This window comes from Trichechus manatus, unplaced genomic scaffold (assembly GCF_000243295.1).
Source record: "Trichechus manatus latirostris isolate Lorelei unplaced genomic scaffold, TriManLat1.0 scaffold00092, whole genome shotgun sequence".
Taxonomy (NCBI): Eukaryota; Metazoa; Chordata; class Mammalia; order Sirenia; family Trichechidae; genus Trichechus; species Trichechus manatus.
The window spans coordinates 1,445,608-1,469,698 of NW_004444028.1; the positions used below are offsets into that span (position 1 = coordinate 1,445,608).

General features: G+C 39.2%; 1 protein-coding gene and 1 pseudogene across 4 annotated transcripts in view; one reads left to right on the forward strand and one right to left on the reverse strand.

The window, feature by feature from the left end:
- Positions 1-15,933, reverse strand: part of TP63 (tumor protein p63) — a 234,316-nt gene extending 218,383 nt beyond the window's left edge. For all 4 annotated transcript variants that reach the window (XM_012557252.2, XM_012557253.2, XM_004382232.3 and 1 more), the window contains exon 1: positions 15,641-15,933. In XM_012557252.2, coding sequence (XP_012412706.2) covers positions 15,641-15,702 — 62 coding nt within the window. In that variant the 5' untranslated portion in view covers positions 15,703-15,933. The remainder of the gene's footprint in view (positions 1-15,640) is intronic.
- A 2,517-nt stretch (positions 15,934-18,450) lies between these two features.
- LOC101349819 (tubulin beta-4B chain pseudogene) lies at positions 18,451-19,548 on the forward strand (annotated as a pseudogene).
- Positions 19,549-24,091: the final 4,543 nt, after the last annotated feature.

A 24,091-nucleotide genomic window follows, 5' to 3' on the forward strand; every position in this document is an offset into this window, starting at 1 on the left:
CATTTCCCATTTATTTCCTTGTAATTCTAACCCCGGTTAACCATTCCTCCCCACCCCCTTGCCCATAAACCAAACCCATTGCCGTCAAGTCAGTTCTGACTAATAGAGACCCTATACAACAGAGTAGAACTGTCCCATAGGGTTTCCAAGGAGCAGCTGGCGGATTTGAACTGCTGACCTTTTTTGGTTAGCAGCCAAGCTCTTTAACCACTGTGCCACCAGGGCTCCATTAGATGAGACAACAAGAGAAAAGGGGTCCTGAGTGGGAGGAATTCCTTTCTCCCAACTGGAATAAGCCTCTTGCAAAGTCTTTTCCCTTGTCAGTAGGCCTTTCTTGTGGAGAAAACTCCAGATATATCTCACAATACTTCCTCTTCCTCTCTCCTGCCACGAAGTATCTTATTCAGATCTTCATGGTGAGAACCTGGTAGGGTTCCTGGAAGAAAAGGTCAGGATGTGTTGAACCCCAGCTAAGACTTAGGCCTCCAGGAGTTTCTCACAATTAAGCTAGTCCACACAACCTCCAACAAATTGTCAAAGTTACTATTTATGTATTCCTACCAGTTACTGTGCCTGAAGCTTCTCCAGCTGAGCAGATCTCTGCTGATTCTCTGGATATGTCTGTCCCTCTAGATCTTGTGGCCGCCATTTGCCTTGTGACCTCAGCTCTCTTAATGGGCCCCCAAAAAGTTATTGACTTCCTGTTTGTCCAACTTTTTCTTGTAGACAACTTCCAAGCAGTTTACATGTCAGAACTGAAACCTGAAGTCTCCCTAACTAATTTTTAAAGAGCTTTACAGAAGCAGGTTTCTCAGTTCCCATTTACACTGGGTTCTAGTGGGCTAAAATTAGCTAAACAAATTATCATCAATGTTCCTTTCACTCTCTCAAATTCTGTAACTCCATGAATAGATAAGATATATCATTTCTTCCTAACTAATGATCAAGGTTTGAAAACAATACAAAAGTTATTCTAAAATGTTCAAGAACTTTCTCATGATCTTCCCACCCAGGAGTTCTCCATAAAATGCAAAAACTAAGTTTGGCTTCCCTCTCTGAACCCAGTTTAGATCCTTTCTAGCTGATCAAGCTGAGCAATAAATTATATTGATGGCAAAATGACAGTGGAAAATAGGATATGGTATAAAAGAGTTACGTCAGGAAATTTCATGTTGAAATCTGAGTGTGAAGTATCTCAACACCGAAGAGATTTCTAAGTAACTAGACCAGAAACGCAAATATAAAAAGGTATTGGAGTTTTTTAAAAATTTTTTCAGCTTATTTATTCTATTGATTATTCTTTCAGTTTGTTTTTTAGATATTTAGACATTTTTCTAAAAAGTAATTTAGACACTGGCATATCTAAGAATCTCAGTCACTGAAAGGTAAATATTAGTAATATCATGTCTGTCCCACAAAGATTCAGCTGAAAAATACTTTTTAAAGTTAATTTATACAAAAACATGTACCACAAAAACGTGTATACTTTTTAACCCTTAGTAAATGTCCTAAATAGTAATATGGGATATTTTTGTGTTCCACTAACAAAGCTAGTAAACAAAATAATACTCAATTAATTCCAAGATTAAACTAATTTTCTTGCCTTATAGCTGTGGAAGAACATACAACTTTCTTCACTATGCTTTTCAGTTTAATAATATATAGTTTTAATTTTGTCAGGACCCCTGTCTACCATTTTGATTTCTTGGAAAAATTGCAAACATTAAAAGAAAGAGAGGAAGGAAGGAAAGAAGGAAGGAGGAAAAACAATAAAAGAAGCTTGGTGTTCTTCTACTTAGGTAAATATTTATTTCATGTATCTATTGGACACTTTTCCAAAATCTTAAATTTAGACTTTAAAACATTTTGTTGACAGATGGGTCATAGGCTTTCCCAGGTTTAGCTAAGAAGCACAACATAGTCTCACAAAGAAATGGGAGATGAGGTATACAGCATTTACTGTGAATAACATAAACACATATAAAGAGAGGATATAATCATCATTTGATTCCTTAATCTCTTCAGCCCTATGGAGGGTGGACTGAAATTCAACCATTTCTCCCCCAAGCATAAGGACCACATGAAAGACTTGAGAGATTTCTCCCAAACTACTTCTTTTGGTACTAAAATAACAACGGCTAAGAATCCGTTTAAATTTAATCCCTGAAAAAATATGAAGACCATAATCAACAAGACAAGCATCTTATTAGAAATTGAACATGGTTTAGAGTAAAAGCTTTAAGAAAATTAAACACTTAGAGAATTTTTGCTTAACAATTACAGCTCATGAAAGCTTGCCAGCCATATATTCAAAAACGTTTGGTTTCAGGTAGACTTGAGTGCATTTAAAAAGCATCAGGTTTTTTGGTACCATAACTGGAGAAGAAAACTGCACTGCTTTTGATTCAATGAATTTAAATTTAACAGAGAACTCTACTGAGCAGAGATTTAGGATGTTTATATAAGACAGTTCATGATAGTGACATGTAATGGGAACACCTCAGAAACGGAGAGATAAGATTGATTGGCCAACCTTTGTGAGTAAAACAAAAATACAGTGGATCCAATTGGTAACGTCACTATAGACAAAGAATGATCTCAGGCCAAGACTAGCCTGGTCAAATATATTAATAAATCTAAAGGAAGAATGTACTAGCTGAGGAGTTGGTGGGGAGGTGTTGGTCATTGGTCAGGGCTGAGGAACATGAAGAGAGCAGGTCTCCAGGTTTGTTCTGGCACGTGCATATTCTGGCCTAAAAACACAAGTATCTATTTTATTCTTCCAATGATTGTATCTTTATAGAGTTAGCTATAGGGAGAGAGATGCATCAGGCTATCAAATTATGGAATGACCTCCCATTTCTCTGCTATGCCACATTCACCTAGTGACATTGTGAGCCTGATTTGGCTTCCCCTATGCCTTGACTACAGGAAAAGAATGTGTTGATCAGTCAACAAAAGTCTAGCCAAGATAGTCATATTTCTTATTGTTATAAGTAATAAATTGGCTTTCTTATTTTCATATATCAATCCCTAATGTTTGGTTAGCCGAGAAATTGATTTCGTGCTGACGCTGATATGTTGGTCTTCTGAACTTTCAAGGTTGAGAGACCGCTTTGGACTGACATATTAGTATGACTCAGGTAATGCCGTGCTGTGGAAACCTACCAGGAATACCAGCTAGCCTTCTATAGAAGACACCCAATCCTGAAGTAAGGTCCATCGCTATAAATTTTAACAATTCTATTGGCTCAACTTTTTCAATGTGTCCTTGATAAGACCACTTTCTACCACCTTAGTGCAAACCACCATCATGTCTCATATAGAACAATGGCCCAGCCTGAGCCTCTACAGTCTATCCCCTTCACTGCACATAGCCAAAGTGATTCTTTAAGATATAACAGAATAAAATCTCCTGTTAGAGAAAAATTAATCCTTCCTTACACCGACCCTTCACTGAAGATCTCATTTATTTCCTCCCTCTTCTTGCTCACTGTGTTTCAGCCACTTTGGTCTCCTTGCATTCTCTACCTGAAATACTCTCTCTTCCCCAAATTCCTTTCCTATTCTCTTTAGATCTCTGATCAACAGTTACCTCATCTGAGAGGCCTTGTTAGATGACCATCCCATTTAATATAGCACTTTCAACCTTATTACTATCTCCATGTATCCCTTATCCTGTTTCATTTTTATACAGAAACTTATAACCACACAATATATCATGTGCTTATTTATTGATTGAGGATATAAGCTTCATGAGAGCAGAGACTTGGTTTTGATCACAAGTTCATTAGGGACTTGCTTTTACACATATATGGCCCTCAGTACATTTTTTTAATGTAAATGAGCGGTAGCAAGAGGGACAGATAATACGTAATAACAAAAAGAAAAGAAAAGCTATTTGATTAGATTCCAGGAATCGAATTCTAGCTTTCTCATTAACTAGGCATCTTTGTGACCTTGTGCAAGTCACTAGCTATCTGGCCTTCAGTTTCTTTAGCTATAAAATGGGACTAATAATAGCTCTGCGGCTCAAATGAGGTACTACATGTGAAATTGTTTTAAATGATAAAACCTTAAATTATGAGGGTTTGGGGCAAACAAGGCTGTCTAGGCTTACAAACAGAATATGTCACAAGGTTTAATGAGCACAACGCTGAATTCAGAGCATGAAATGCTGTCAGTCCTGATACTCCCACAACTAGTTCTGTGACTTTAAGTCTGTTACTCAATCCTTTTAAGCCTCATTTTCCTGCTGAAAGAGAGAACATTTTTTGTCTCCTTATCAATACTGTTTTTTCACTCATTTTTAAGAAATTGTATATTAGTCATCAGAAAAAGTAATATAAACAGCGGTTCCAGGCTTTGTTCTCGGTGCTTGGGATAAATCAGGACACAAAGTAGACAAATATCCTGGCCTCATGTCGGTTACATTCTATTGTTGGGATACAGGTGAGAAACAACAAACCTAATAAGTAAGTAAACTAATAGTACTTTGGAAGAAGATGTGTTTACATACAGGGAAATCAAAAAGCATAGTAGGGAACTGGGAACTGGGAATGTGTTATGAGCGGGAAGAGGGTCAGGTTGCAGTTAAACATGCGCAATGACATTTGAGCAAAAACTGTGTCTGATAGACTTTCGGCTCCCCTCCTCTCCCTTTTCTTTTTTTTTTTTTTTGTGCTTAAAATTATAGAGATTATAACCAGCTCCCAATGGTGTAGCTGAATGTAATGCTATATCTTCGAATACATAGTATTGTAAAAAAACAACAACAAAAATAAAAATACCTTTGAAATTAGTTTTTTTAACCTTTCCATCCTGAAAACTGTAAGTTTCTTAATTACAAGATGCAGTTTATCTTACAGGGCCTCTTAACATAAGTTTCCTTAAAGGAAGCAATATTTCCATTGCAAATGAAATAAATAGCAGTATCTTTGGAATTAAACAGAGCCCTGGTGGCACAGTGGTTAAGAGCTTGGCTGCTAACAAAAAGGTTGGCAGTTCGAATCCACCAGCTGCTCCTTGGAAACCGTATGGAGCAGTTCTACTCTGTCCTATAGGGTTGCTATGAGTCAGAATCAACTCGATGGCAATGGGTTTTTAGAATTAACACAAACTTTTTAGTCCACGTATTTTAAAAATCTTGATTTTTATCACTAACTTTTATATTCCAGGAAAATGCTATAGCAAATGGGGAAGAGACCTTTTTTGTTTAGAAAATTTCCTCTCCCCTCCTCATTTTTATCCAGCCTTCCTAGAAGAGGTGTGGGCAAAATGACCAAGCAGATGTATCTCCTAGAATGAGGTAAATGGCAAAAGGGATATCAAGCTTCCTGAGTGACGCCGTCCACCCCTCTCAGGACAAGCTATGTAGAGCTTGCCATAGCTTCCCAAGCAACAAGACTGACTAATACTCTGTCAGCCCTCTGGATCATAATGTGTAATCAGAGTAGGCACTAGGGAAGACTTGTTGAGTTGACCCTGTCAGGAGGGAGGTTGGTGAAATTAGATTATAGGTCCTATGTAATGATTTTGGTGAACTCCTCATCACAGAACTTAAACATATGAGTTACCATCTTAGTTACCGTCTTAGCACACGTATTCACATTCTGAGAAACTTTTGTTGCCCCAGTGAAGACCTACTTTTTAGGTCATGACTAATTAAGAAAAATCCAGAATGACAGAATAATCACTGTTAGCTTAAAAAGTTAAAGTGAAGGACCACATTAGCATTTGTGTTGCTCTCTGATTATAAGAGATACTTGTCCTTGTCTATTAAAAACATATCCACCTGCAAGCTGGCAAAGAGCATTCATGCCCAATTGTCAGGACTGCTGGAGTTCTTGGAAGTGACAAAGTGCTAGGCAAATGCTATTATTTATAGTCTGCCCCTATTCAATGAAAAGGATCCGTGAGATACTTCTGCCAAGAGCAGCATTACTTACCCAGCCTGACAATTTCGTTTTAAGGTTCTCGTTGGTTGAAACTAAACAGAATTCTTTGGGCAGTGAAAATCGTGGCATTCCTTTGTGACTTGAGAAGCCTGTTTCAGGCCCAAGATGCCTTTGGTTTCCAGCAGTGTTTGCTCTGCACACATTCTCACATGGTTCAACATGGCGACCAAAGCCATTTTATCAGGGAATGAATTATGAGTGTGGCCAGTAACCATCCCTAGTCTCAAACCAGACTCATTTGCCTTTCTCACTTTTATTTTCAACTCTGTCTCTTAAGATTTATTTCTGTTGGTATGGGGAGACAAATTCCAATAGGTCAGGCTACCACCTGCCTCATATCTTCTATTTGTTTTTTTACATTGGTCTGAAGCAATGTATCGTAGGAAGGGAAAGTGGGTGAGGGAGGGAAACAAAAGCAGAGAAATATAGAACAAAAGCATTTCATCTGAATTAAATCAATATTTATTGAATACCTACTATATACAAGATTAAATGTTAGACATGGGGTATATACATAAATAATTAAGAGCTTAAAAACCCACTGCTGTCGAGTTGATTCATAGCGACACTATATGACAGAGTAGAACTGCCCCACAGCGTTTCCAAAGAGCACCTGGTGGATTTGAACAGCTGACCTTTTGGGTAGCAGCCGAGCTCTTAGCCACTGCACCACAGTCCCTCGTCTTGAAAGTTGTACAGTCTGTTTCTTAAGTGTGCATGAGAATCTCCTTAAGGGTGTGCTAAAACACAAACTTCTGGGCCAGAACACTGGGTTTTTTTTAATTCAGTAGGTGCTGCTATTGCTGTGCTCTTGGAAATACACTTTGAGGATCCCTAGACTAGAGCAATGCTCCTCAAATTTAATGTGTTCATAAATCACCTTCTCTTCTTGTTAAAAGGCTCCCATTTAGTAAGACTGAGGTTGGGCACCCTGTCATCAATTCTGTACTGTCCCATGAAATGCACTTTGAGTAGTCAGGGTCTAGTAAGTAAACAGAAACTTGTGAATGAATATACACAAAAGGTATTGTGAGATAAATAGAAATTAAGCTAGTCCTTGAAGAAAGGATTGGATATTCACCTGGAAAGCTGTGAAAGTATGCAGAGGGAACAGGTTTAGGGCAGGCTAAGGGAGTAAGAGGTGAAAGGACGAGAGATTGTGACCATAAAGAGAAGCGTATGATGGTATGATTTTCGACCTGAAGTAATTTCATTTGTAATGATAAGGCTCAAGACACAGTTGTGTGGGTTAATAACTGGAATGGACTGGAAATGGTGGCTCCTGGAGTGAAGAAACCAAGGTGAAGAACTGTGAGACTCCATGTGTGAAGGTCAGCAAAGGGATATTGGAGTTCCTGAGGAGTTGACAGAGGCTAGGTTTAAAGAGGAAAATGGAGACAAGTTATAGAGGAGACACTTCTAAAGGTCAATTCGCTGTCGTGAAAGTTCGGTAAATTATGCAGATGGCATAGATTCCAGAAGACATGAGATCACCGAGTATGGGTAAACAATGTTCAGAAAACAGTAGTACAGAAATATGTTAGTTTCTTCACTTGGTTCCCTGGATCAAGAGAGTATGTTGGAAAGGCATTGCTTCTGTTGAAAAACACTGGGCAATATGGATGTTTTTAGAGAAAGATTAACTTTCAGTAAGGCAAGCTAGCAGAAGGAAAATAAGTTCAAAGATGAAGAGATGTTGCTAAAAGAAAGGGGTGGGTCAAAATATTTCACTGGGAAAAATTTCACAATGAGAATAGAAATGAGCAAAAATAGGATTAATTCAGATAGGGTTGAAAGGATGTGGAAGAGGGTTCTACCTGGGTTGGCAGATTGCAATCAAAGAATTTAGGAAATAAAGGATTTGGGAGTTACAGTGACACTGAAGGCTTTTGCTCACTGCAAACACAAGATCTAGCACGAGACTCTGTAGAAAGTGTATTAGTGAGAATGTCAAGTCTTGGATGGCCTGCATTCGCACTAGTACTAACTTGAAGATAAACCAAACCAAAAAAACCAAACCCATTGCCATTGAGTTGATTCTGACGCTTAGCTACCCTACAGGACAGAGTAGAGCTGCCCTGTAGGGTTTCCAAGGAGCTGCTGGTAGAGTCGAACTGCCGACCTTTGGATTAGCAGCAGTTGTAACTCTTAACCACTGCACCATCAACTGGAAGATAAGCCATTTATTAATATCGCAGGCTGTCATGAAAAGGTCTCAATTTAGGCCTCATTAGCATCTACAGGATACTAAAACACTGCTTATACAAACACAAAGATTTATCATATTTGTTGTTAGCTGCTGTCTAGTCAATTCCAACTCATGGCAACCCTATGTCGCAACAATGAAGATGCTAAAAAATAAAACAAAAACAAAAACAAAAATTATTTTGACTTAGAGAAGTCTTTGGATTGCCCATATTTTAATTTGAAAAATCTGTCAGGAAGAAAGTTCTCATTCATTGACTAACATAACAAGTGTTAGAATGAAAAGTAACCCATGGAAATATATATCTTTGAACACTTTTTTATCTGAAGAAAGTTGTAGTGTCAAGTTGGAAGAAAATTAGTTTCCTCACGGAAAGCTTTAATAAATATGCTATAATTATTTATGTAGGTAAGAAATGACACTATTCAATTCAAGCACAAAAATAGAAGTTTCACTGAGTCAGAAAAAATTCAGAAAGCAAGCTAATGATAAATTTCAAGTAAAATGTTGAAAGTTTGGTATTTTTAAGGAAACTCTAAACGTTGAACATCTTGATGAAATGTCGGGATATGATGGGTAAGGGTGGGTAGGTTAAAAGCAATTAAACCCCTCAGGAATAACATATACTCTGTAAGTAAAAATTTCTATTGCATTGTTATCTCTGTTGTTAACTTGTTCTGTTCGTATTATATTATTTAGTCCAATCTACATCACCATCTGTAAAGCTGACATTAAAAACTACTCTAGGTAACCATGTGGCTGATTAATGTATTTTTATTCAAATAAGGCACATCATCTGTATTTGTCCCAAGGCACCCTCACACAAGATCCACCTTGCCAATCCTCTTCCACATGTTGCTGTTAAAAAAAAAAAAAAAAAAACTAGCATAGCATTGCTTACGAAAGTACAAGGGCAAGGCCAACAAACAAATGCAGAAGACGTGAGTTATTTGCGTAAAAATACGGTACATAATCACACTTGCTTCCAGTTTTATATTTCTTGACACAAAACGCCTTATCAGCCTTAACATTGTTATGATGCAGGTTTTGCTCCCAATTATGAGAGAGTTGCCTGAGTTACTGGAATTTGAGAATGGTGTTTGCTGTTCAAGTTGACAGATTAAGTTTGCTCATTTGAAACAAAAGAAAAAGCTATTGGAATTCCCAAAGTGGCAAGAGGAGTGCGAGCTCTTACATTTCTTCTAACTTTAATGACTTCATTTTGGACTTCAAAGAGTCTAATTCAGGATAAAAAGAGAGGCAGATGTAAGTGGAGAATGGAAGGCAAACAAAGGATGATAGGTAGGATTGATAGGATGTTAATAGGAATGTAGTGATAATTAATTCTCCCCATCTAAATTACCCCAAAATATTACGGCTTAAGGTAAAACAAAAATGTTAATAACTGTCATTTTCAAAACCTTGACTAACCAATAAGTACACTTCACCCCATGTCCATTTCTCATCCTATTTTAAATGGAACAAAGTGACTTTCTGAGGATGGGAAGTGCATAATTACATCGACCTCAGTCTTTGGACTTTGATCGTAATTACAGTGCTTTATCCATCTATCACTTGTTGCTTGAGGACTATTTCTTGGTGAGTTCTTTAAAGGAGATTGAGACCCTGTCAGAGCAAATCTGAGCTGTGAAACAGCTAATCAGAAACTTGGCTCTCCTGACTTGAAACAGAGATTGAAAATTGCCCCTTTGCATCTCATAATCCATTTAGCTTTGAAATAACGTGAGAAGATGCAGTCTGTCTTTGAGAAGGTGGCTTTTTCTGTTGCTCATTATCACCAGGTACCTTTTTTTAAATGAGCTTCTACTGGGACATTGAGTTCAAGCATTTCTCATTGCAGTTCGTGGTTCACAAAATTGAGTGTACAAACAAAACATCCGGAATGATTAAACATAAGCATGTTTATTTTTCATTCCTCCCCTGCCCCAGTTTCTCAGAAGGAGGCATCAATGTAATCTCAAACCTAAAATTAACAGGGAATCTTACAGCACCTAACGGTCGAGAGCTGTTTCTCCAAATGTGGTCTCAGGATTACATGAATCAAAATTGCGTGGTTTTGTCTACAGTGCAATGCAAGGCTCCACCTGGACTTTGATGTAACATCTCTCCAAATTCTTGACAACATCAGAAGGGAGCACGTGTATTCATGTGTTTCCTGAATCTGAATTGGATTTCATCGTTTTAGAGTTGTCATCTAAGAACCGAATATACCTTCAAATAAAGCATTTTGAGGAACTTTATCAGATACTGCTACTAAAATTGCTTGTGCTCATTTACTATCACAAGGGTGGATGAGTCTCCAACCATCGTTGCTGGGTATTATTTCTATGCAAGTAGTTCTACTTTGGGGTCTAGGATTGTATCTCACTTATGTCCTCTATCTTCTCCACTCAGTCCCATAAGAAAATAAATTCACAGAATACTTCAGTTTAAAAAAAAAAATCAAAATGAAAAGTAGTTTTTGTTTCTGTATCTACAAACTGAGGATAAAAATCCTTTACTGCTGCATTAGTTTCCTGTTGCTGCTGTAACAAATTACTGCATACTTAGCAGCTTAAGGCAACACAAACTCACTGCCTTACAGTTTTGGAGGTAAGAGGCTTGATATAGGTCTCACTGGGCTAAAATCAAGGGTGTCAGCAGGCTTACTTCCTTCTGGAGGCTCTAGAGGAAAAATCTCTTTCCTTGCACTTTCCACTTTCTAGAAGCTTCCCAAAATCCTTGGCTCATGGCTCCCTTTCATGTTCAAGGCCAACAATGGCTAGTTAAGTGTTTCTCACATCACATCACTCTGACACTGACTCCTCTTCTCCCTCCCACTCCTACTTTTAAGGATACTTGTGATTATATTGCACCCACTGGGGAAAATCCAGGATAATCTACCTATGTTAAGGTCAGCCGACTAGCAATTTAATTACATCTGCAATCTTCATTCCTCTTTGTCACATGTTACAGATTGAATTGTGTCCCCTTAAAAATGTAGGTCAACTTGGTTAGGCCTTAATTCCCTAATAGTGATCGTCCACCATTTTGTCATCTGATGTGATTTTCCTATGTGTTGTAAATCCTACCTCTATGACGTTAATGAGGCAGGATTAGAAGCAGATATGTTAATGAGGCAGGACTCAATCTACAAGATTAGTTGTATCTTGAGTCAGTCTCTTTTGAGATATAAAACAGACAATTGAGCAGAGAGACAGGAGGACCTCATACCACCAAGAAAGAGCCAGGAGCACTGCATGCCCTTTGGACCTGGGCTCCTGCACAGAGAAGCTCCTGGATCAGGGGAAGATTGATGACAATGACCTTCCCCCAGAGCCTACAGACAGAGAAAGCCTTCCCCTGGAGCTGACACCCTGAATTTGGACTTCTAGCCTCCTAGACTGCGAGAGAATAAATTTCTGTTTGTTAAAGTCACCCACTTGTATTTCTGTTATAGCAGCACTAGATAACTAAGGCACCATGTAACATACATATTCATAGATTCCGAAGATTAGGATGTGGACATCTTTGGGGGCCATTATCCTGTCTACCACACCTGTCTATCTCCCAGGTGGGAATAATGAATTGGGAAACACATTATTAACTATAAAGTACTCTACAGATCTAATAAAATGCTAAGTTCTGTGGCTGAGAGAGCACTGAATTGGAAGTCAAGACATTTGATTTTAGTCCTGGCTCTGCTACCATTTTGCTGATCTGGACAAGTCACTTAATCCCTCTGGTATTCAAGTCCTTCAATTCTAAAATAAGAGAATTGAGAGAGACAAGCCAAGGTCATATCAAAACCCATAATTATCTTTGTTCTTAATTTAAACATAATATGGAGCAATAAGGAACATAAGGTATGCCTACATGGGGACATAACCATTGCTAGAAAGGAAGAACCAGTCTGCTGGAATCCTACATTGTTGTTGTTGTTAATTACCATCGAGTCAGCTCCAACTCATGATGACCCCATGTACAACAGAGCAAAATGTTGCTTGGTGCTGTGTCAGCTTCATGATCATTGATATACTCAAGTCCATTGTGGCAGCCACTGTGTATTTGGAGCGTCTTCCACCCTAGGGGGCTCATCTTCCACCAACATATAAAGCAATATTCTGTTGTGAGCCATAGGGTTTTTATTGCCTAATTTTCAGAAGTTATTGCCAGGCCTTTCTTCCTATTCTAAGTCTGAAAGGTCCATTGAAACCTGTCCACCCATGATAACCGCCCTGGTATTTGACATACTGGTGGCATAGCTTCAGTATTATAGCAACATGCAAGCCACCGCAGTATGATGAACTGATGAATAGGTGGTGGGGGACCTATATACACAACAGTAGAAATGAGCTATACTCTAAGGGGGTGCTTTTCAGAGTTTTGTTGAGTCCATATTTAATTTGCAAAATTCTAGTTGTGAGCGGTAGATCAGAAGTTGTTATTGGAAATGAACTGATGAGGAAACTTTGATTTAGATAGCTTAAGTGGTTTCAGGAAAGTCACATAGCCAGTTAGTGGCAGAGTCAGGACTATTATTCAGAACATTTAACAGGTCCTATGTGCTAAATGTTAGATTCGTTTGAGTATTCATTTAATAAAAAATAAACAGCAAATAAAACTCATTGTGTACAGTTTTACAAGGAAATGGAAAATTAATCAGGTACTCTTATTATTGATCAAGCATCATTTCATCCGTGGTTCTATATTTTAGTAAAAATTAAGTTAGTAATCAAGGGATAAGACTTGGATTTTGACCATGTTCTCTTCTTCTTTGTAACGGTCAATATCATCAAAAGGAAAATCTAAGCTCTATAATTCCAACTACCCTTTGGATTATAAGAAAGGTTTGCAAAGATTGAGGTAAATTATCAGCACAACTAAATGCATAATACGTCAATGTGTTCAGATGCAAAGGAAAAAAACAGAGGGCAAAATCTCAATTTTAACAGAGAGAATGATTTTCATAGAGCTTTAAAATACGTCTTAAAACAAGTCTTTTGGAAAAAGCATTAACATTCAGTATGAAATGATAAAAACATCTCTCATTCTATTCTGTGATAAAAGGAAATTCATACTTTAAGGTAGCTTGGAATTAAAAATAACATGATATGCTCTTCTTTCCTTTTTAAAAATTCTCTTTCATGGCTTCTTTCTAAAGACAAGATCAGAAAAAGACAAATTTAACTATGTAGATGACTGTGATTATAGAATGGTTAAATTTGGTCTTTCTTAAAATAGGTTTTGTAAACTGAGAACCACGAAGATTGTGTGCTTGGAAAATCCAACTCACACCCATTCACTCTTTAGGGATCAAAGAGAAAATCGTTTGAGTCTTGATTTGAAAATATACAATATCATAGATTTCCTATGGTGGTAGTTCACTCATTCATTCATTCATTCACTCATTAATATATATAGGAAAATAGCAATCATTCAGTTCTTAATATATGTGACATATACTGAGAAAATATATCTGTTACTAGATATATAAGTACTAGAGTTGAACTAATGAACATTGCAGCCATATCTTATTCATTTCTGTATTTCCAGTGCCTAGCACAGAGCAGATGCCCGGTAACAAGTACTGTTTTCCTCTTCAATTTATTTGCTGGTTCAGTGTTCTTTACAAGTGGGAAGTAGAGAGTCTTACCTGAAACAATTAATTTGGCAAATAAATTGTTCCTTGACCTTCTGGTGCTATAACCTCACAGCTCCCCAACATTCCCTTCCCTAAAAATGAAACTCACCATTACTAAAGCTTAGGGCATTCTAGGAAAGTTAAGGACTATTTTGTAGCACTATTATTGTTTGGAATTTTACAATCTGTCAAAAGCTGAGATGACATTTGCTCCATGAATTATCAGGCTTCTAGGGTAATATGAAAAGCAATTTCCTTATTTATTTCAGGCTTCTTTCATCAATCACTGGAAATGTCTCTAGACAGAACTGCGCAGGATTGATGTGTGGGCTACTTGTCAGCAGAATGTTTCTTCTAAAGCTGAGGTAGATCCTAGCGCCTACCTTAAGAAAGATGCCCTCAGGGGAAGCATTATAGGGCTAATATTTCATCAGAATTAGGTTCTTAGAAAGATTATTTTGGAAGATTTTTAGTGAAATAGTAAATATAGAGCCTGGAAAAAATTTAGAGAACTAGAAAATCTCTGGCATTTGCTTTTTATCGATCTAAATCTCCAACTCCAACTAAATGTGATTTTCAAGTGATCCAAGAAAATAAACTCCAGAGCAATTTATTTCTGCTAATATTTTGCTTGTGGCGGACAGCAAGGCATTCAAACCCCATTCACATTTCCCATTTCAACCTGGGAGGCCACAAGTCTGCTTCACTCTCTCATTTTCCTTTTTCTCTCTCTCTTTTCTTTCTTTCCACCATTCCATTTACCTTTCTGCCTTGCTCACACAGTCCAGAAACCTCACAGGAAGAGAAACAGAGTCTATATCATCCACATTAATGTTCAACATGGTGGTAAATTATATTAATGAGAAAAGATCACACATCTTTCCTAATCCCTTAGGCAATTTGACAGTAACTGAGCCCTGTCCAGACAGCCGACTCCACTTCTGGTATGAAGCTCCAGTAGACCTTGGTGGTGAATGACAACTTAACCCCTTTGTAACCCCACCGTTTTCAACACTCAGAGGACCTCTCCCGTTAGTCTTATAAAATAAAGTACGAAATTCCAACATCAAACCTCGTGCTGTTAAATTAACAACATCACACTGCTACATACGACTTGAATGTCTCCCATAACTTGGTGACTGGAAAAACACTGTTCGGATTTCATTTACCAGTTTAAAAATAGCCAACTCTAATTTGAAACACACACACAGCACACACATCCGTATACCCCACGAATATTCCCTCTCAGTGTTAGGCAATGTTCCTACCTATAAACATAAATAAAATTCAGCATAATCATAGGTTTTCAAAGTCAGAGTTGTCAAAAGATGATGTTTGTTATGAAACGCGTGAAGAAGAAAATATTCCTTACAGCCAAAATGACAAGCCACAATCTGTGTGGTGTAACGATGGCTATTTACCTTTTTTTTTTTTTTTTTTGGTCAAGTATGTCAGAATCATTCTGTGTTTATTTTGGCTTGAAGATCATCCACACATTGCTATACCCCTTTCCAATGAAATCTCTTCTTCTTGGGTGGGGAGGTGCACAGCAAAGCAAATAACAGATTTTAAACCTCTTAAAATGGTGTTATAATTTTTTTAAAAGGGAACATTGTGTTCAAACTTTGTCACTTTGTAGATCCAGAAATGATCTTAAAAAAAAAAAATAGAAAAGATGCTCACAGACCACTTTAAGTCCACAGAAAATCCAAAATATTATCACTGTGTTTACTCAACAAGGAGGGATTCCTCTTTATATAACTGCCAAAACACTCGCAATACACAGGCACTCCGATTAAGTTTTGGTAGAAGTTACTTCATGTTTGAACTCACCGCTGGATGTAAGGGTCAGGGCAGTACTGTAGGGTGGAGCACCGGGAGGTTTCAAAATTCATTTCCTTCAACTCTCTTTGATATCAACGAATGGAGAATGATGATCCAACATATACACATATACCTGCGTATATACACATACAGAGCCAGGAGGCTAAAGGCAGTAGGGTCAAATGCTATCAGACATAGAAATTTAGACACCTCCCTCCCCCTTCCACACACATATTTGCAAAGAGGTGGAGCGTTTCTTGATTTTAGCCAATGAGATTCATCAAGTGACTAAAATATCATAAACAGTGGATTCTTACCAGCTGGGCATCCTCTCTAAAGTTGTTCTTCTCTCTCTACCTCGTCTTTAGAGTCCTTGACATATAGTAGCCACACTTGTTGTTGGAAACTTGGTAGCATCTCTGAACTTCTGATCTCTCTGGTGATTGGATGTTGGCGTGAATGGCATCAGAGTTTAATTTCAGCAGCCTGGAGTTTACAACAGAACTGAGCTCTGTTAAGTGTTCGCCCTGCTCAGCTAATTAACTTTTCCTTGTATCTGGACACTATCTTGATTTGAGGACTTCTGTTACTGCTTCTGGGGCTGAATTGTTTTGCTGAGCTGCTTAGGAAAGTGTTTGTTGTTTTTTTTTTTTCCTCCACCCCCCTTCATTCTCCCTTTCAGCCAACCGCCTGTTGTGGCCACAATCTCAAATAGCAAAGACAGGGAAATTCCTTGATTATATTTAACCTAGAACTCTTGGTCTCAACCAAGAGAAAAAAATACTCACTCACATTCCCTTGAAGTTTTGCCTGCCCCACATAAAAGAAAATGACCTTAAATGAGTTCTTTCAATGCCCTAGTACACATATGTATAAGAATTTTCTCAAAGTGATGTTAAAATAGAAAAATCATACATTTTAGAATATTTTGAAGCATATAAAAATTATTTCAAATTGTCTATCAATGAACACTTTCTAAGTTATTTTTGTCTCTATCAGTCTGTTTCATTCTCGGCTGTATGTCTTTTAATTTTGCTGCTTTTGGTTTTGTTTTGGTTCAACTATTGGTACTTGGAATAAAACTATAAAACCGTCCATATATCAAAAATTATTATAAATTCAAAAAAGCCTACATACAGAATATTTCCTCTCCTTTCTGAGTACAAGCTGTAAATCTGTCATAGTTTTGTGGATATGGAGAGTGAATGCAATACGACCCAGAAGCTAAATTAAAATACAATCTGTGTGCCCAAGTGCCGATGACATGGCACCTTCAGATCTTCCCTTGCCCCTTACCCACAGGGCACCTGTAAACTGGTGTCAAAGCTCGGAGACAATCTAAAGTCCTTTTCAGAAAAACTTGACATTTCTTTAAAAGAAATTCTGGTTCAAAATATGTTTCATAAAAAAATATATATATTTTATTTCCTGCTTCAGCCAGAATGGAACAGAAAAGCTATTTAAAACTTGACATTCTCAAAAAAAAAAAAAAAAAAAAAAAAAAACTTGACATTCTCTTCCCTTACTTAGCCTGAGAGCATCTAACATCTGTGAATTGTGAAATTCACACACTTGCCGGCCTGAGCCTGAGCCAAATCAAACAGCTTGTTCTACAAAATGTGAAACTTGACGATCATTTGATTAATTAATTATAGATTTGCTCATTGCAGTTAAAGTATTTAGTTTTATTACCTGGGATTGGCAGATGACCTGAATATACAAAGTCCCTGGATTGAGAATATTCAATTTCTTTTGACCAGGACTTCGCTTCTCCTGTTTATAAAATGAGACGTGAAATCATGATCTCTATACTGTAGGGCTTCTCAGATTTTACTGTGCATGTGGGACACAGGGAAATCTTGTTCATGCCGATTCTGGTTCAGTAGGTCAGATAAGGCCAGAGATTCTGCATTTCTAACAGACTCTCAGGTAAAGCTGGTGTTGCCGCTCCTAGGACCACAGTTTGAATAGTGAGACGTAATGCTTTTCCCAGGTCTGATAGTTACAATTCAATCATTCTAGAAAATAAGCAAGAGCTCTTTTAAATACTTTGGAATTACCAGCAAAGGTAGTAGACTCCCGACGAAAATATCAATTTGCAAACATTCTTAGCGTGTTTTAATTTTAAAATGTTTAATGGCCTAATATATTTTTTTAAAAAAAGATAATTTAAAATGGGTGCCCTGACATACGACTTGCCATTTAGTATTTGTCTCTCAATAGAGTCAAGTTCTAAAAAATCTGAAATTTACTCAGTTGAAAGATAGATATTAAATGGCAAGTCATATACAAATAATTATGGAAAATATTGATACTATTGCATTAAAGCGGCACAATGGTTAAGAGCTACAGCTGGTGTCCAAAACGTCAGCAGTTTGAATCCACCAGCCACTCCTTGGACACCCTACGGGGCAGTACTACCCTGTCCTACAGGGTCGCTATGAGTCAGAATCGACTTGATGACTACTGGTTATACTACAACTACTGCCTTTAAAAGGTTAAAAGCAAAGAAGTCACTTTGAGGACTAAGGTGCGCCTGACCGTGACATTTTCAATTGCCTCATATGCATTCAAAACCTGGACATGCATTTGATGCCTTTGAATTATGATGTTGGTGAAGAATATTGAATATACCACAGACTGCCAGAAGAACAAATAAATCTGTCTTGAAAGAAGTACAGCCGGAATGCTCCTTAGAAGCAAGGATGGTGAGACTTGTCTCACATACTTTGGACATGTTATCAGGAGGGACCAGTCCCTGGAGAAGGACATCAAGTTTTGTAAAGGTGGACGGTGAGTGAAAAAGAGGAAGACCGTCAATGAGTCTGCACGCCAGCTCCTCCACTCCCATCTTGTCCTGCCGCCCCCCACCCCTTGTGCCGCTGCCAGGCACCAAGAGGGAGATCTTGCAGGTGCAGACTGGCAGTTCGGAAACCAGGCTGACACCAAATTCTGGGCGGTGATCAGAGACAAGCATGGCACCAATCCTACTGGCACCTACCACCATGACAGCAACCTGCAGCTGGAGCGGATTCACGTGTATTACAACGAGGCCACCAACGGCAAGTACATGCTGGTGGACCTGGAGCTGGGCACCACGGACTCTGTGTGTTCAGGACCCTTTGGGCAGATCTTTGGCCCTGACAACTTCGCCTTTGGTCAGAGCATTGCTGGGAACAACTGGGCCAAAAGGCACTACTCTGAAGGTGCGGAGCCGGCCGACTCAATGCTGGACGTTGTGGGGAAGGAAAGGGAGAGCTGTGACTGCCTGCAGGGCTTCCAGCTGACCTACTCCATGGGTAGGAGGACTGGGTCTGGGATGGGCGCGCTTCTCATCAGCAAGATCCTGGAGGAGTACCCTGACAGGACCATAAACACGTTCAGTGTGGTGCCCTCGCCCAAGCTGTTGGACATGGTGGTTGAGCCCTACAACACCACCCTCTCGGTCCACCAGCTTGCAGAGAATCCAGACGACATGCACTGCATTGATGAAGCCCTCTATGACGTATGCTTCAGAACCCTAAAGCTGACCACGCTCACCTACGGTGACCTGAACAACCTGTGTCAGCCACCTTGAATGGGATCACCATCTGCCTGCGCTTTCCAGCCAGCTCAACGCTGACCTATGAAGGCTGGTGGTGAACATGGTGCCCTTCCCCTCTTGCACATCTTCATACCCGGTTTCGCCTGGCTGACCTTTGGGGCAGCCAGCAGTGCCTCACCCTGACTGTGCCCAAACTCACCCAGCAGATGTTTGATGCCAAGAACATGATGGCTGTTTGTGACTCCCACCACCGCTGCTACTGATGGTGGCCACTGTGTTCAGGAGCTGCCTGTCATTGAAGGAGTTGTACCATCAGATGCTCAACATGGAGAACACGAATAGTTTCTATGACATTGTTTATGAAGACTTTTGATTTGAATGAAAGGGAGGAGGAAGTAAAGGGCTCAGGGAAGCAGCAACAATCAGAGTCTGGAACTTTGGACATAATGTAAGAGAAGGGAGCACTTTTGCCTTCCCAGCTTCTAGCAGCTGAGAATATGCACTGGGACAAACTCAGGTATTCATATTACAAACCCTTCTCGCATATGTTGTCGTTGTTGCTAGGTGCCCTTGAATCAGTTCCTGCTCAAGTGACCCTGTGTATAACAGAATGAAACACTGCCTGGTCCTGTGCCATCCTCACGATCGTTGTTATGCTTGAACCCATTGTTGCAGCCACTGTGTCAATCCTTACATATATTCAATTCTCACATATATTCATGTGAGTTGTCTTACAACTGCTCTCTTTTATGAGCTCTATGCACCAGGTTACTTACTTGTCCGGAGCTCTCTGCCTGCGATCATATGATTCCCTTCAGTCAGAATGTTTTTTAAGCCCTACCTGCACATATCCACATCCCACAGATTCTTCAGAGGTCAGTAAGCCTCCTTCATCCCTCCAGATAAAAGGGATCTCCTCTACCTCTAATATCCTAAAACACTATACTTGTGCTTATTATGTAAAGGCATCTACAATTTTCTATGTGGATTCTAGTTACTTTTGTATATGAATCATCTCCAGTACTGGGCTGTTAGCAACTTGAGGGCAGGTTTGGTATCTGAGTCATCTCTATATCTCCAGGACCTGGCAAAATACCATGCCGAGGCATTGTGCAATAGGCAAATAACTTGTTTGTATCTTTACAAAAAACATCTAATAATGAATAAGTATTGTAATGGATTAAAAAATAATTTCCATAAAACACTCTTTTAAAATCAACTTCACTGAAGTATAATTTACATAGAATGAAATTCACCAACTGTACAATTAGTTCAAGGAGTTTTTACAAATTATACACCACTGTACACCACGTAGCCTCTATCACAACCAAGATAGAGAACACTTCCATCACCTCAAAAATTCCTTCGTATCTGTCTATAGTCAATTCTTCCTTACCTCTGCCCTAGGCAGTCACTGATTTCTGTTTTATATCATAGATTAGAGATGCATTTCTAAAACAGTGCTATCCAATAGCACTTTCTTTGATGACGGAAATGTTCGACATCCGTTCTGTTCGGTATGGACATACCACGATATCTGACTACTGTTGGAAAACACAACGCTAGAATCTCAGATAAACGGAGGCGCAGTATGTACTTTGGTGTCTGGGTTTTTCCCTCAGCATGAAGTTTTTGAGACATGTTCACATTGTTATGGGCATCTTTCTCTGTCTTTTTTGGCTACTGAAAAGTAGATTGTTTCTAGCTTTTTTGGCTATTAAGAATAAATTCTGGTTTCAGTTACACAGTTATGGTCAGAAATAAAAGCCCAATTGACTTTCTAAGAGCTCAATAATAGAGTCCAGAATTTGTTCTGGGTCCTACTGAGTCCTATAGTGGTGGGGAGTAGCTCGTTCCTTCTTGGGCTGCTGCAGCTTTAAAGGAAGAATCACATGTGGAGAAAGAAACTGCTAACTCAGATTAAGTCTGGGCTCTGGTCCTAATTTATTCCATGGTGTTAGACAAGCAGCCTCATCTCTTTGAGCCTTAGATTCTTATCTTTAAGAGGAAGAATATATTAATTTTCTTTTTTTAGAAGTAGTAGAAACCAATTCTAGCTAACTAAAACCAAATATATGAAAATACATAGGGTCATTCATAGACTGGAAGAGAAAGCTGAAAAACCAGTTTTTGTAGAAGGCTAGAACCAGGAAAGCTTCAGGGATCTAGGTAACACGAATGAATAGAAAGTCACTTTACAGTGCAAACTGTAAGCAGAAATCAGCCCCAACAGGTTTTTTGAACTTGAGTCACTAGTTTAAGATTCAAATTCCCGGAAGGAAGATAACATGGCTAACCGGAAGAAGTCTGAACACCTTGATTGAGAGCCCCACCAAGGCCGGGGCACAGAGTTTCTCAAAAGCAAACGGAGGTTCTATTAACCAAGGAAAGGGAAATAGAGACAGAGCGGTTGAAAACAACAGATGCCACCACACGGGGCTTAAAGTAGATGGTCTCACATGTGTGTTAGAACTGTGGCAGTCTGTGGCTTTGTGACTGGAGAAGCTTAATCTCCTTGTGTCAGGGTGACTGAACTTCAGGTCTGGTCCTCCCCATGTTATCCTGACCTGACCTTCCTTTTATAATATGGAGACCAGGAGAGAACATTCTAGCATAAGAGGTGGTAGAGTAAATTCAACCGGTGTCACCCAAATCAAAGGGACTGAGGAGTTTAGTTATTTTTCTTTTAAACACACTTATCTGTTCACAGGGGGTCCTTGGGTGATATAAACGGTTAACATGCTCAGCTGCTAACAGAAAGGTTGGAGGGTTGAGTCTACCCAGAAGTGCCTCAGAAGAAAGGCTTGGCAATCTACCTCCAAAAAATCAGCCCATTGAAAACCCTTTGGAGTACAGTTCCACTCTGACACACATGGGGTCACCAAGAGTTGGCATGGACTCAACAGCAACTGGTATCTGTACATGACCTTAGTTCAATTCCATAATTTCTGTTTTATAGATAGGAAACCAAAGGTCTCTTTGTTGAAGGATTCTACTAACCCTTTTAAGTTTGTGCTCTATGGATCTAAAATGTACTGAAGATCTGACATCTAGTTGGAGTAAAGCTGAGTCCAGAACACGAGTGTGCTGAACGGTAGTCAAATGCTTTTTTTTTTTCATCTATGATAGCACAAAAACACAAATGCATTGCAAGCTCAGCTGCAGGCTTCTTTGGAATGGATTTGAACTTCACTTCCTTGAAATCACTGGACTTAAAAGGAAATATACCCATATATACACACAGATATATATTGTTTAAGCTAACCTCTCACAGTCCACAAAGAAGAAAAAAGATGCTTCATGGGGATGTCCTCAGGAAAGGGACACATGTCTACTCAGAGGGCATCCAAGGAAACACAGAGGCCAATTGTGGAGGGAGGAGACGGGCAGTTTCCCTCACAGACAAACCTGATACCCGCCGAGTCACACCCAGTGTCCAAAGGCAATGTGGGTGGGCTTCTTTTCCAGACATCGCTGAGCAGCTGCGTGGGGGCCGCTCCTCACTCCCACCCTTCCTTTGCTCAAAGCCCCCGTGAGTAAGAGATAAATACGGAAACACAGGAAGCCCATATTTGGCACGGTCCAGGTTGCACCGCCCCTCCACCGGACATTTAAGAGTCAATTGCAGATACAGTGCTTCTTTACTCTAAACGTCTGAGTGTGTATTTCCTAAAAATGAGGAAAGCTCTTACATAATCACAGTTCAATAATCAAAATCAAGAAATTAACATGGATAAAATACTATGTTTACTCTACAGGCCTTCTTCGGGTTTTGCCAATCGTCCCAATAATATCTTTTATTGCAAGAGAGAATCCTTGACCCTACACTGCGTTTGGTTGTTATGTTTCTTTAGCCTCTTTTAATCAAAAACAATTCCCAGCCTTTCCTTGTGTCTCATGACAGAAGTCTTTGAAGACTGTCTCTCAGTTTAGGTTTGCCTAATGTTTCCTCATGATTAGCCTCAGTTATACATTCTGGGCAGGAAGATTACTGAGGTGATGCTGCGTTCACCTCAGAGCATCATATCAGGAACTGCTTGGTTTTTGAAACCCAGCGATGGGTTTTTCCCAGCCCTCCTCTCAGATGCAGAATGACTGTGAACCTAATCAAGTTTAAACCTCCAGGCCTCTCACTTGCACGGTCTCTTCCAAGGCCCTGGGAAGTACCTTAGTGATGTGTTTATGTGGTCATTTGTTTGGGTAAAATACGCAAATGTGAGATATTTTAACCACTATCTTTTAAGACCCTTTCTATTCTGACTTCCCCTCCGTCACCCTTCATCTCCCGTAGAGTGGTGTTGAGGTAGCCGGGGGATGTTTAGAATCCAGCAAGTTGAACTGGGGATACTTTTAGTTTGGGCTCGGGGAGATAGATTTGTGTGGTTTACCGTCATATTTGTGTATTAAGTGATTGCTGGGCATCCTGGTGTAGAAACGGCTCCCAAGAATATTCCTGCCCACGTGTGGACTCATCAGGTATGGTGTCACTGAAGACACAGGGCTGAAGGTCACATCACAGTATCAGTATCTCCTATGGTACCTGGCATGGGAAGTGTGTGCCTAGGTAGGAGAAACAAGGCTTCAAAAGCACAGAACCATAAGCTAATCTATGGAAACCTTTTCCTTCTTTTATCAAACAAGCAAAATTGTGAGCGAAGTCTTTGGTATCATCAAGAATCAAAACCAAGTTTCTCTGCTGTCTATTCTTGAGTATATACAGTTTTAAATGTGCTATACATGATTTGGTCATGTGTGATGGGAAATACATGAAATAGAATTTATTTCTGTGTTTGTAGCAACACAAACATTAGCAGGGCTACAAATAGCCAGTATGTCTATTTGTGAAGTTCCATGATGTAGGCATGGCAGTATATCAGTAGGCGTGGCAGTATATCAGTAGGCATGGCAGTATATCA